This window comes from Nelumbo nucifera, chromosome 7, assembly GCF_055504915.1.
Source record: "Nelumbo nucifera cultivar China Antique chromosome 7, China Antique-T2T, whole genome shotgun sequence".
Lineage (NCBI taxonomy): Eukaryota > Viridiplantae > Streptophyta > Magnoliopsida > Proteales > Nelumbonaceae > Nelumbo > Nelumbo nucifera.
Genome location: NC_142655.1, coordinates 3,846,186 through 3,861,021, shown reverse-complemented (window position 1 = coordinate 3,861,021; position 14,836 = coordinate 3,846,186). Strand labels below are relative to the sequence as shown.

Below are 14,836 nucleotides of genomic sequence, written 5' to 3'. Positions count from 1 at the left end.
ACCTATTTGGGAAAGCGTTAAAATGAAGTTTCCCCCAACGGCAAGCATGCACATAAATTAAGGCCTACTTTTTTGAATCTCTATGCATATGGATCCGCATAATGAGGGAAATGCTGAAGTAGTGCCCATGTGGCAGCATTTATTCAATAAACGCTCACGGTTCAAAAACACGCTTAAATTAGTTCCAACTCAAACTTGGTCCATTGACACCTGTATTCTTATCTTCTATAAAGAATCGGATATTGGTTCAATCCAGCCAAATCTAATATAAATCCATTACATATAGGCTAGGACGAGTCCAATCCAATAAATACTTTAGACCATTGAAGTCTGGACTGGTTGGTTCAATTTAATATACTTTATTGGTCCGTCCAATTCGTCTAAATTGATTTTGATTTTGATAGGATTCGACCCAAAATTGATTAATTGATAGCTGACTTCACATCTGCGCCCCATAGCACATCCCGACCTTATATCGAGAACATCTCTGGATAATGTCTTATCATCCCCCGTACTTATCATCGGGAGAAGTTCCCAATACAAGGTTGGGATGTGATGTGGGGCGCCTCGTAGATGTGAACTCTACATTCACATCCCTAACTAGGTGGGGCCTATTTTGATTTATTGGGCACTTTCCATTTGAGTTTAGATCTGCACCCCACGATGGGGCGCCCCACAACGTCCCACAGTGCATCCCAGCCTTGCATTAGGAACATTTCCCGATGATATCGTTACCAATACATGGCGGGGATGCGCTGTGGGACATTGTGGGGCGCCCTCTTGTGGGGCGCATATGTGAACTCTTTCCATTTTCCAATACACAGTTTAGATTTGCATGATTACGAGGATGAAGAATACATGTAAGCTGGTAGCTAACAATAATAAGAAATTGTTTTTGAAGACAAACAATTTGAACATTAAGATGGAGCACACAGAAAGCAAACCAATGGAGTCCCTCTGGATTGACTAGTCAAATTCTCTGCCCTCTAAGAATAATCAAGATAGCATCTGGTAGTGCAGCGCGGCCACCTTCCTTTATAAATCAAGAGAGGTCGTCGTCTAAGTATCAACTCCTCTGACCTCTCACACTCACATACAGAGAATATGGACACACACAGTTCTGCTTCTACTTCTTCTTTGCTATCCCTTCTCCTTCTTACTCTCCTCCTCGTCTTGGGTTCTCTTCCATCTCCCACTCTTTCCACCTCTGAGCGCTGCCACCCAGATGATAAAAGAGCTCTCCTAAACATCAAGAAAGCTGTCACCATTCCTGACCACCTTGCCTCCTGGAATGCCAGCAATGACTGCTGTTACTGGGACTACGTCGAATGCCACACTGAAACCAATCGCATCTACCGACTCCTCATGTACGACACCAGCATCCACCGCCCAATCCCGCCGTCCGTCGGAGACCTTCCCTACCTCGAAGCCCTTGTCTTCAATAACATCAACAACCTCACCGGCCCCATCCCCTACTCCATCACCAAGCTTCAGAACCTCAAGATGCTAAGTATCATCTGGACCCCTCTCTCTGGCCGCATCCCCGATTTCCTTGGTCAACTCAAAAGCCTCGAGTACCTCGATCTGTCCCACAATCAGTTCTCTGGTTCTATCCCCGCTTCCCTTGCCAATCTCCAGAACTTGACAGGTATTCAACTGGCAGCGAACAGACTCTCCGGAAGCATACCCGACTCATTTGGTAGGTTCAAGGACAACTTATATGTATTCGTCCTCTCTCGAAACATGCTTTCCGGCAAGATTCCCAAGTCGTTAAGCCAATTGGACTGTGATTCGATCGACTTATCTCATAATAAACTGGTAGGTGACGCGTCGATGCTGTTCAGGGAGAATTCAACGGTTAGGGGGCTCGATTTGTCGTTTAATCGACTGGACTTTGATCTATCAAATGTGAAGTTTCCGAAAAACCTGACGTTCTTGGACTTGTCACACAACAGAATTAGGGGAAGTATTCCTCAGCAGGTCACAGAATTGGATCTGTGGAGGATGGATTTCAGTTACAATCGGTTGTGTGGAAGGATCCCAGTTGGCGGAAAGTTGCAGCAGTTCAGCTATGAGTCATTTATCCAAAATCGCTGTTTGTGTGGTACGCCGCTGTCCGACTGCAGGTAATCGGGTTGGTCGGCCGGCGATGGCATGAATGAAGGCTACAAAGTTTGAATTTTCTGGTGTATGGGTTTTTTTTTCATTTGTTTAGAAATTATTAGGTGTGAGCATATGTCTGTTCGATTCGGTTTGATGAGAGAACCCAGAACCTATCCTATAGGGGTTGGTTGTAGGTTTTTGGAATCCGAACTTATTCCGTGAAGGTCGGTTTTGGTCTTGGCTGTTCTAGGGTCGGTTTCAAGATCTATTCGTTCTTTCTTTACTCTCCCCTTTAAGTAAAAAATAAAACATGCCTTTCAAAAACACGATTTTCAATAATGATAATATATATTTTAAAACTTATATTATCTTTATTGATTAAATTGATTAATTTAATATGTAGTTTATAAAAATATATTAATATATGGTTGAAAATTTATCATTATGATTTGAATTTTATAAATATTACCTTTTACATTATCTATTATACACGTACAAATGTTAAAATGAAAATAAATGATCAAATCACTTAAATAACTCAATGGTCTAGTGAGAACATGGCTTTTGTAACAATGAGTGTTCGAGATCAAATATTCACATCTTTAAAAATATTTTGAAGTTTATTTCAAAGCAAGTTCAGTTTCAACATCAGTTCTACCAAGGTCAATCAAGGCTGGTTCGAGTAGGATAAACTCCTAGACCCTAGAATCGACCTGGGTGGGGGTGAGTTCCATGAATTTGGAACCAGATTCTACCCTATAACAGATCAGATAGAGTTAGTTCAAAACCGAATCCATTTGGTTTTGGGTAGAACCTACCCATTTGCTTACCCCTGGAAATTATTATTCAAATTAATAAATAGTAAATTACAGCATACCCTTGATATTTATGAAAAATATGATCAACTTTGAAGCATAATTTAAGATCCGTTTGGTTCTCCTTGGGGACGTGAAACAGTCCATGAACACCCAAATCCTTATCTCCCTAGCTGCTTAGCTATGCCAAATTCATTATAACATGATGCCATGAGACAAATCCGGATTTGCACCAAAAAGATGGTGTAACAATTGATGGAACACCTAATCAGAAACAAACACGTCAACAGACTAATGGACAATTTATGCTGATGTGATGAAAAACCCACAGTTGGTCCAGCTCAATTTGATGAACTGGGCTGAAATTTTGCCACATTACAGGCCAACAGGATGAAGGGTGCAACCTAAAATGTACCCTGTCAATCGCTGAAACTGAAAGACCGTGCTCAATCTGGCTTCTTTGACCAGGCTTAGCCCAATAACGATCAATTGGAATCTGTAAACTGTAATGTTAAAAGAAGAGATCATGTTTCAATATTAAGGCCATTGCATATATGAAATTGGACCCAAATCCCACTAATAAACTCGCCCATGCATGCGCCTTCCACTTCCTGTTTTATAAGGTTGATTTGGATTTATAATTCTTCATACCTCCAGATTTATTTATCTTCTTAAGTGGATAATTGAGTAAAATAATTTAAGTATCGGGGATGTAGCTCAAATGGTAGAGCGCTGAGAGGTACAGGGTTAGATCCCCTACATCTCCACTAAAAACTTTTGCTTTCATTGTGATTAGATGCGTGGACAACTTCTGAATTTCATGAAACCAGCACCATATTACACTTAACAGCATTCTCTGTTTCAAGTTTCAATTGTCTCCTCTCATTCCCCCATCACTGAAATAGGGATAGCGAAGCAAGTCCTATCGGCCCGAATTAACTTTTGCTTTCATTGGGAGTGTGACTGCTGCTAAAAGTCAGTCTTGCAATCCATCCCACAATATCAGATGTCAACATCATTATTACCCCAAAAATTCCACAAAACACTAGACAAATCGATACGGGACTTTTGGTGGTATTCCCAACCGGGACAGTCTCTTGGAGCAAGATGTGTCTTCCTAAAGTTTGTGTTGCTGGCTTTCCCAAACAGTTTGTGAAGTTCACAAATCAAGCAGAAATACTTCCCCACATCCAATTTGTTTAATGCAAGAAAAAAAATAAATAACAGTTCTCCTTGGTGGCGGCATACCTAGAAACTCCTATCCACTCTCAAACCAAACATTCTGTGGATGATCAAGAATGGTTCAGAAATACTGGCATTCAGGACTCTTGGATCCCTACCTTAAATGGAGGAGGGTTGCCAAAGCCAACCCCAAATGCTCGGAATAACCCATGTATGAGAGTGAGAGACTTCCTAAGGCCAGATGGAGTCTGGAACCAAACAGCACTGCTCCAGTTTGTAGACCAGCACTCAATCCCTCATGTATTAAACATCACCCCAAATAATGAGATAGAGAGACACACCCATCTGGAAGTTAACAAAAACAGGGAAATTCACGGTAAGTTCAGTTTACCACTTCCTCTCCTCAAAGGTGTGCTCATCATCTTCATCATTCTTCGACTGGAAGCTGCTGTGGAACTCGAGAACCCCATATCGATTTCAATTGTTTGTATGGAGAATGCTATGGGAAGGGATACCCACGAAAGACAAAAATCACCGGTGGTTAGCTCAGGCAGACTTAGCATGTGTGATGTGTTCAAATGAAGTAGACACTTTTCACCACCTCTTCTTTAACTGTCACTTCACCCGAGCTATATGGTGCACAGCCCAAGTCGGACTAAACCCAGAAGCAATTACCAATCAACCTGCCCACACAATCCTCTCAAATTGGTACTAGAAACTCAGGTCCACACATCCAAAGGAAGTAGCAGTAGAGATCTTGGGAAGAGGACGCATAATATTTTATCTTATATGGAATGCAAGAAACAGGAAACAGTTTGAAAACATCACATACACCCCCTAGGAAATCATAAAGAAATGGAGTACCTATCTAGCACTAGAGAGGCAATAAGCCTTGGGCAGTTATGCTGATGTTCAGTCCTCAGAAAACCTTCCCAATGGAGTGGCCACTTTGCAAATTGATGGTTCATATGATCCTGTAACAGGAAGTGCAGGACGAGCATTCATCCTCCAACGATCGCTAAGAGAAGAAGCCATCTACGAAGGAAAACCTTGCTGGGCAATCTGCCCTTATGATGCGGAGTTAAAGGCATTAATTTCAGGTTTAGTGGCAGCAAGAAATCAAAAATTATCTTCAGTAGCAGTCTACAGTGACTCCATGCAGCTCAAGACCTTTTTGCAGGACATCCAAAAGCCAAAACTCTGGATTGAAAAGCTACATCAGCCGCGGATAGCTAAACTTCTGAAAGCTTTCACTAGTCTCCTTTTGGTATATGTAAATAGATCAAACAATCAAGCTGCTCATATTTTAGCATATACAGCTTGTAAAGCAGCTTTATCTATAGTCTCTACTACAAACAGTAAGATGTATGTACATTTAAGCCACATCAATGAATGATAGCTGCCTCTTTTTTTAGTAAAAAAAAAAAAATCTTGAGTTAAGGCCCTTTTCGTTTACCAATAAATAAGTTTGGTAAAGTTGGTTAATGGGTATCTTTTTTATAATCAAACAACTTTATCTATTTGTATGTTTGTTTTTTATGGATAAAAATGTCATTCTATTACTTAGAGAACAATCTTGAAAATAAAAATAAACATGATAAAATTACAAATATGCAAAGGAGAGGCCTAAGAAAAACACCAACCCAATAAGGAGGAAAAGTTGGGTAGAAGTAAAACAACACAAAACAACTTATTCCACTTAATGTAAATAACAATGAAAGATAGCTACAACACGTCTATTGCTAAGAATATTGTCAGATTCCAATTAACGCCCAGCAAGATCTCTCGCCAAAGCCACCCATACAAAGAAAAAGACTCCGGATCTCCTGCCCACAATAGATCTACCCACATCTATCTACACCACAGTATGTCCCATGAATTGGGAACATCTCCCCCTGCATAATATTATGTACGAGAAATAGATATTTTCCATGTGTAGCTGCGATGTTATGTGGTTAGACGTGGACAAGATTTGTGTCGGCAGAAGATTCAGATTCACAAAGAAAAGTCCTATTGCTCATTGTCTCGTTGAAAGGAATAATCACTTCGTAACAGAATCACCAGGAAATGCAAATAAAATTGTAAAATAATAAAAGTTCATTGCTATAATAAATGTATTATCTAATTTGCAAACATTTCCCAAACGTTCGCATATGCATATCATTCATCTGTATTCATGTATTTTTAAACTTCAGAACCTCAAGATGCTAAGTATCATCTGGACCCTTCTCTCTGGCGCAGTCCCCATTTCCTCCATCAACCCAAAAGCCTTGAGTACCTTGATCTGGGTCCGGATGTACTAGGCATGTTAAGTAAATACAATGAGTGAGTACATAATAACTGTGTGACACACGTCCTAGCTAATGTGTCTTTCATCCAAACGTTTTTGTTTCGTTACATAGAAATTATTCATTATTTTATTATTTTTGTCGAAATAATTAAAAATAAAAACAATGAAAAAAGAAAACTTAAACGTGTTGGGAGTTGGAATTCGTTTACATTTTCTTTTTTTATTGTATTTTATTTTTAATTATTTTAATAAAAATAAGAAAATAATGAATAATTTCTGTCTAATAGAACAAAAACGTTTAAATGAAATGAACATTAATTAGACATGTGTCACGTGTTCACTCATTGTGCTTACCTAATGTACCTACTAAAACTGGCACGTTAGGTCTCTGGTTCCATCCCAGCTTCCCTTGCCAATCTCCAGAACTTGACAGGTATTCAACTGGCAGCGAACAGACTCCGACTCATTTCGTAGGTTCAAGGACAACTTATATGTATTCGTCCTCTCTCGAAACATGTTTTCCGGTAAGACTCCCAAGTCGTTAAGCCAATTGGACTGTGATTCGATCGACTTACTCACAATAAACTGGTAGGTGACGCGTCGATGCTGTTCAGGGAGAATTCAACGGTTAGGAGGCTCGATTTGTCGTTTAATCGACTGGACTTTGATCTATCAAATGTGAAGTTTCCGAAAAACCTGACGTTCTTGGACTTGTCACACAACAGAATTAGGGGAAGTATTCCTCAGCAGGTCACAGAATTGGATCTGTGGAGGATGGATTTCAGTTACAATCGGTTGTGTGGAAGGATCACAGTTGGCGGAAAGGTGAGGCAGTTCAGCTGAGTCATTTATCCAAAATCGCTGTTTGTGTGGTACGCCGCTGCCCGACTGCAGGTAATCGGGTTGGTCGACCGGCGATGGCATGAATGAAGGCCACAAAGTTTGAATTTTCTGGTGTACGGGTTTTTTTTTATTTGTTCAGAAATTATTAGGTGTGAGCATGTGTCTGTTCGATTCAAACATGGTTCTGGCCTTAGCAATTCTGGGTAGAAGTGTAAATCAGGCCGCGGCTTGGCATGAAGACCCACGGGTCGTGTCAGGCCAGGCACGGAAGTCCGTGCCATTCTGAGCCGGGGGTTGAAGGACCATGGGCCGACACAGAATGGCAAACATGCTGACACGAAACAAAGCAGAGCCCACCACAGACCACCAGAATCATAACGGGCCACGCTCGGCCCGCCCGAGAATATAACTGTTGGACCCTCTACCAAAGGGGCCCAACAGCTATTTTCAACTTTTGAGAGGGGTTTACAAAAATACCCCCCAAAAGTTATAAACAGCCATATTAAGGGGTATTTTTGTATTATTGAACAAATGACATAAATGATCCCCCAACAAACTATATAGCAAATAGTTTGTAACTTCGATTTTTTCAAAACACCAAACCCAAACCAAACTGACTGCCTATTCGATTTTTTGGTTTTTTTGCCCACCCCTAAATCCAATACATCCGCATGATCGAACTTCATTGAGGGGTGTCTGCATTGTTCTGCGACGGCATCGCAAGATAAGCAATTTCCTCGGTTATTTCTATTTCATTTCACCTTCCCACAAACTAAAACTCGGGTCTAATATCCTCAACACCTAATGCGTATTTAATGCAATTCAAGAATGTTTGGTAAACTACTTCGAGTCTTCCACGGCCATGATTGACAGGTCAAGAAGCCCAAAGTATAGACCTTAATTATTACATATAGTCCAGGGCAAATCCAATGCCTAGAGGCTAAAACATGAAGTTATCACTCAACAAAATTCTTGCTTTGGGGGGAGAGCATACCATAAAAATAATCAACCCACTACAAATATAAAAATTGGAAGAAATGTCGGATTCCTAAGTTGCAAATGTTAAACTAAACAAACAAAATTATGGAGTGATGGGGACAGAACAAGTCTTAAGCGTTTCCTTAGAACACAAGCTCATGGGGTTTCATGCCCGCCTTGAGAGAGAACCTAGCTGCCAAGTATGCTTTCAAGTCTGGAACACCCTCAATAGCTTTTAACAATGGAGCATCAACAGACTTCTGATCATCTTTCTTCTCCTGTGGGAGTGCCGTTTTTTCCTATATTTTGCAAAAACAAGGAATTTAGTTTTTAGTAAAACCCACAAGTGCTATGGCAAACCATTGTATTAACAGGAACAGAGATGGGCTAACCTCTTTCTCTGATTCAAAGAACTCGCCCTCCCCCTTTTTCTTCTTCTTTTCGGCTTCCTTTGTGAAGTACTTGTCATCGAATTTCTCCACATTTACTCCTGAAATATCAACCTTGGTGGAAGTTGCAATCACATAAGATTGGTTTACCCGCCTTAGGGGAACACCATTGATCTTGAAGGGCCCTGTGCCAGAAGGAAAGATGCATCAATAACCAACCAAACCTACAAATTAATAATTAGTCATTTTTCTTTTTCATCATTTTTATTTCATTTGTTCAGAACCACCCTCCACAACAAATAAAAAATGTCAGACAGCCTTCAAAACTATTTAGCAATGCAATAACATTTGGTGACGGAAGTTATTGATCTTCAACTAAAATTCTTCCACATACAAGAGCTGCAACACAGCCAAAGTGGCATGCCCAGGGGTGCAATTTAATTCTTTTTGGAAAGAATCAAATACAATATAACGCAAACCTGAAAAAAAGTAAATGAAGGACAGATTTTCCCTGAATTAGTACAGAGGACCCTCAATCAATTAGATCTTGTTTCATATTTAAAAAAAAAAAACAATAAGATTTGTACGATGCGGAGCTTAATGAAAATTCTGAGCAATACCAATTGATTACTCATAGTAGAAACCATTTATATTAAATTTGCAGCTATGCTATATCACCCAGATGTAGTAAGGAGCCAATGACACAGCTAGAGTGTTAGTCATGGAAATTATACTATAAATGAAATATACTAGCAATGAAAAATCAGCAAGTGACTCAGTAACTCGTCAGGAGAATTAACCAGGAAATTTGAATGCAGACAATAAGAAAGAATGAGCTCCACTTCCGATGTTTTAATAATTAGTTCATATATTCCTGTAGAAGGTACCCACTAAAAGAATAAAATTAAACGAAGTGGTGCACCAACAATTCATACAAAGGCATTACAGTTGGAGAATCCCAGAAAATCAAGTCTGAGATGCACACGATAAACAAATTCATTACAGCACACGAACAAATAAATTCAACATTTAAATCAATTGAACAAATTAACCCATAAGCAAAGGCCTAAACAAGTTAAATTAATCTAGTTTAATCCCTTGGATCGTGCTTCAAAGAAAACAAAATCCAATAAAAAACTTACATTTAAAAGGAACAATTAAATGAGTAAAAACAGATAGACTCACCAGTAACAAGAAGCAAACCGGATGGAAGTTGCTTCAGAAAAACAACTCTTTTCCCCTTAAACCTCCCAGCGAGAAGAATCAACACCGTCCCAGGAGTAATGCTCGCCCTTATTTTAAAAAGAAATAAAAAAATGAGATCAGACCGATAAGCCTATAAACAAAGCAATTGTAATGATATGGACATGGGAATTGGAGGTAGAACCTGAGCTTGGTAGGGTTGGGGTTGCGCTTGTTGACCAAGGGTTTCTTAACGTCATCCGCGGGATAAAACTTCGGCGGCTTCTCGGCGGGCTTCGGTTCTGCCGGTTTGGCGTCGTGTCGGGGGAAGACGCCACCGTTCTTGGCCTTGATAGCCCAGAGACCGCGCTTGTGGTACATCTGCGACCTCGAATACTTGCCCACACCGCGTATCAGATCTGGGTTTCTGGAAACCCTGGGCTTTCTCTCGTTCGGCGCCATTGACGAAGGTTGGGAGTCTCTCTGCGACTCACTTCTATCTCACTCCTCAAACCCTAGGAGAAATAGCGATTCGTGAAAAGAGATAAAACCCCAAACCCTAATGGCTTTATAAATGCCTTATAAATGGAATGATGCGGATCTACATCTTCACTCATAGACCCCATTCCGAAGACGACCGATTAGAATCTATACTGAAGCCGGTCTACCGGGGCTTACAATAACAGCCCGATCTTTGAGCTACAATTAGACCGGTCACGGTCAAGCATTAAGCAGACGGTCAGACCGCAGAAAAATTCCAATCATGGATTGGGTTCACACAGCAGAGAAGACATGAAATAACCCAACCCAAATCTCTTCGGCTCGTCAGTTGTTTTGCAAAATTAGGGCTTAATTAGGCCCATTATCGAAATCAGCACGTATAAGTAGGGGTGTCAACGGGGTCGGGTCTGGGTGGAAGTGGAGCCGATGAGAAAATAAATTTTAAAGAACTATGCAAATCAGGGTCTATAATTTTAGACCCAGAACCGACCAGATTATAATAAGCTTATTGAAAATATTATATATTTAATCCACCGGGTCGGACCAAATTCATCGACAGTCAATCTTACATGTTAGATGTTTGTATAGATAAAGGGCCCAATATCGAAATTTTGGGCTTAATCTGAGATTTGGGCTCTTGAAGAGCTTGAATAAATGTGAACCTTTTCCTCTCCTAGAACCCTTACTTTCCATTTAAGCCCATATTACCATATAGGTACAACTCAGCTCGTTATAAGGCCCAAAACAAAACGGAGTAAAATGATAAGCAACTACGCACCCCAGCATGGAAGCATTAGGCCGGTTTTGTCGTGTCCAAGGTTCTGTTGGTCCGATGCAGAATTTTGGTTGAACCTGACCAACCCATCAGAACTATGATTGGTTTTGGGACAAATCTACGCCTCGAGTTGACTTTGGGCTCGAAACTGTCTTAATTGACCAAGTACAAGAGCATAAGAGCATTGTGAAAATCATAAAAACCGAGGTTTAATCGTACCACTCCTGATCTGTTACCACAAGTTGTTCCCACATCCTTACCTACAGAGTTCCACAACCCTGTATTGGGAACATCTCACCGTTAATGACAAGGGAGATATTCAAATATACAACTGCAATGTCTCATGACTTGAGTTGTGGGAAGAGCTCGTTGGCAGCAGATCTTGGCAAATGGGTGGATTGGATTGGGTAAGGGATGTTTGAATACCAATCCACCCATATTGACCCACCAATCCACCATGACTCATCACCAATCCTTGTTTATGGGTCAGCACCCACCCTGACCCTCACCCACCCATATTGACCCACTTACCTGTCCATTATGATTCTTACTCATCCTCACCTATAAATGCAATTTTTTTTTTTAAATAAATTTCAACCAAAAAAAGAAATTAAAAAAGTACATAAAATGATAAAAACTCAAAAAATTATGATTCAACTAAAATACATAATGATCAAAATTTATAATATATAACAAAAAAGTAGAAATTACAGAAAATACATTAAATGATAAAAAATCGAGAAAACACAAAAATATAAAAAAAAAATCAAAACATATATATTTCAGCCAAAAATCAGAAATTGCATAAAAATGATAAAAGATCAAAAAAATATATTTATTTCATCTAAAAATGCACAAATTGCAGAAAATACAAAATTTAATATATATATATATATATATATATATATATATTTTGAGCAAAAAATCAGAAATTGTAAAAAAATATAGAAATGCACACAATGTAAAAAACAATACAAAAAATTAAAAAAAATGCAAAAACATAGCAAATGCAAAAGTGTTTGCAAAAAAAATTATAGAAAATGAAAAATTGGGAGGAGGAGGGCATTCTTCCATTAAGCAAAACTCCAATGTTGAAAGGCCTTAGTTACAGAGGATAGAGAAGCCTTAATTCTATATCCATATACACCTATTTTCTGAAAATTTTGAATACCGAACAAAGAGAAATCTAAAATTTAAATTACAGAGAAAGCAGACGAAACATGGATTGGTGATCGAACATTAGCAGTGATTGGTGAACGGAGGCAGAAGAGGAGAATAGACGAAGCACCGGTGGTGATTGATGAAGCTTCAATAAACCCTAATTTCTTGTCTTCTCTACAAATAGGCATGGGGAGAGAGATTCGATCTTCTCTTGGTCGGAGCAAAATAAGTTTCAATTTCTTGTCTTCATAATCACAGATGGACTAAATTTAAACAGGGGTATTTTAATAAAGAAAAATTCTACACCCTCATTTACAACTTTAATACTAGTATAATAAAATATAGATATAGAAATAATATTAAAATTGGATTGAGACGTCTATTCATTTACTGGGCTAGGTTAGACACCAGCTTACCCCAAATCCAAAACCTAAGGTGCATATGTGGTGTTAAGCCCAATCTGACCTCAACTCAATCAGTTCAAATCTCACTTCTCCTCCCAACTCAATTATTGATAACCTTAAACTTAGAATATATCAGGAACAATATCGAACAAAGAAATGGGGATAGAACGCCTTCTTCAGGAATATTTAATTCGTTAATATATTGCTCATGAAACAGAGAATAGAAGAAGAAAAAAAAATGTCTGTATTGAGTCAAGTCCTGTAATTAAATTCAATATGACTTACGAAGGATCCATCGTTCAATTAAATTTTAGTAATATTCAAAAAAAAAAAAAAAGTGCTTTCAGCCTCTTCATCAATCAAATGTTGTAAGAGGAGAGAAGTAGAGTGATGACTAGACAAGTGAATGAGATGTATGCACTTAATGGATGTTTGATTAGATAGGAAGCTACATGCATGTATCAATATCATTGAGTTCATGTTGGCCTGTCAACTGCAAGTGCTTACCCAATTCAACATTTGGTCCAATTATCTTTGCATTTGATTAATAATTTGCATTTAATTTAACTATTCAATCAAATTCAAATAAATACTATTTTATACATATAAAATTATATTATATATACACATTATATGCAATTATATAAAATTTATAATTAATAAATTAAATAAGTCGGATTTGGATTAAATCCCAATCCGATTCAAATCTAACAAAAATAAAGTTTGGATATGGGATTTATGTAGCTGATCGATCCGATTAAAACCCTATTTTTCATGATTATTTGTTAGTCCAAGACTAGATTAGTCTCTCATTTGAGTTTAGGGTTATTTTTTTGGTGTTAATCACTGCATGACATCCCATAGGAGTCATTACTCTAAGTGAATAGTACAACAATACATAGGATTCAAAACCGCACCACTGCTGAGACAATTCATGCACACCAACTCGACTATCCATCATTGGTATTGAGTTCAGTGTTGGGTCACACATTTCCAATTAATATTTTTGACTTGGGAAACTTGCATCTCTCTCTAATCTACCTATTTGAGGGCCTATTACCGCTGTTTTGTGATACAATATCCTAGACTGGGGATGGAAACTTTCCCTGTAAAATCGGGGCCCTGCCCTAAATTGGATGGGTTTTCCTTGATCTTAGACAGGGACGGGGTGGGGATAGGGAAAATACTTTTGCCCTGAATCGGGAATGAGGTGGGACGGGTTTTGCATATAATTTCTCGAACTTGATAATAAATTATTAAAATATGCTTAAGTTTAATATTAATTTCTAAAATATCTTTAAATTTTCCCAAATTCCTAAAACCTATAGGATCTAATAATTTAATATTTAAAATACTTGTAAATTTTCATAATACAATATTTAAAATACTCCTAAATTCCCATAATATAATTTCTTAAAATACTCTAAATATGATATACTTTTAGGAATTGACTCAGGGGGCGGGGAAAATTCGGAGATTCTCAATCCCCGATAAAAAGGAAATGCCCTGGACCACAATTAATTTCTATCTCTAAACGAGTGATCTTGAGAGAGAGATGAATCAGATAGCTAATTTGGCGTACATGTGATTCTGGGGTTACCATGCATTTGCTTTAAGCCACGGACTAATCACTAGCGGACCTTTGCGTGTCTGTTCCTTGGTGGGCCATCCTTAAATCCGTGGCAGATGGACTTGTTCCATAGTGAGTAATACATACAAAATAATACAAAACATAAAACATAAGGCTTACTTTGGAAGGAGTATAAATACAAAGTAGCAGGGACCCGCGTGGTGTACGAGAAAATCTGAAGGATTTAATAATTTTATTTTTCATTTAATGTTGATTTATAGAAAATAATTATTGTTAATTGAATATGAATAAATATTTTTTAATATATTTAGTTTTATTAATAATTTGTGGTAGTCTTAATCATTTTTGTTCTTTTTATTATTTTTAAATGAAATTCTGATTAATTTTAAATAAATAAAAATAATTTTAAAGGTTAATGTTTTTATTAATTCCACTAATAATTAACAATTATATAGGAATGACAACATGGTGGGTTCAAGGCAGGGCACCCCATCCCTTTCTCTACCCCATAGTCAAGACACTCTACTGATTTACCCCATCCACGCCCCATCCCTAGTCTCACACGAGTTCAGGGCAAGGTAACCATTCCTCAATGTCGGGCGAGTTCAGGGGCAAGACACCC

General features: G+C 38.4%; 2 protein-coding genes across 2 annotated transcripts; one reads left to right on the top strand and one right to left on the bottom strand.

Annotated features, from left to right (window-relative positions):
- Nucleotides 1-894: 894 nt before the first annotated feature.
- Nucleotides 895-3,018, top strand: LOC104597508 (polygalacturonase inhibitor-like). Its single transcript, XM_010259088.3, has one exon. It carries the CDS (start codon nucleotides 1,105-1,107, stop codon nucleotides 2,128-2,130), a length of 1,026 nt encoding a protein of 341 aa, XP_010257390.1. The 5' UTR covers nucleotides 895-1,104; the 3' UTR covers nucleotides 2,131-3,018.
- Nucleotides 3,019-8,099: 5,081 nt separating this feature from the next.
- On the bottom strand, nucleotides 8,100-10,337 carry LOC104597510 (large ribosomal subunit protein eL6-like). The gene is made up of 4 exons (XM_010259090.3): nucleotides 9,988-10,337; nucleotides 9,786-9,892; nucleotides 8,604-8,785; nucleotides 8,100-8,510 (listed from the first exon to the last, which is right to left on the bottom strand). The coding sequence occupies exons 1-4, from the start codon at nucleotides 10,242-10,244 to the stop codon at nucleotides 8,355-8,357; spliced, it is 702 nt and encodes a 233-aa protein (XP_010257392.1). The 5' UTR covers nucleotides 10,245-10,337; the 3' UTR covers nucleotides 8,100-8,354.
- Between the last annotated feature and the right edge of the window lie 4,499 nt (nucleotides 10,338-14,836).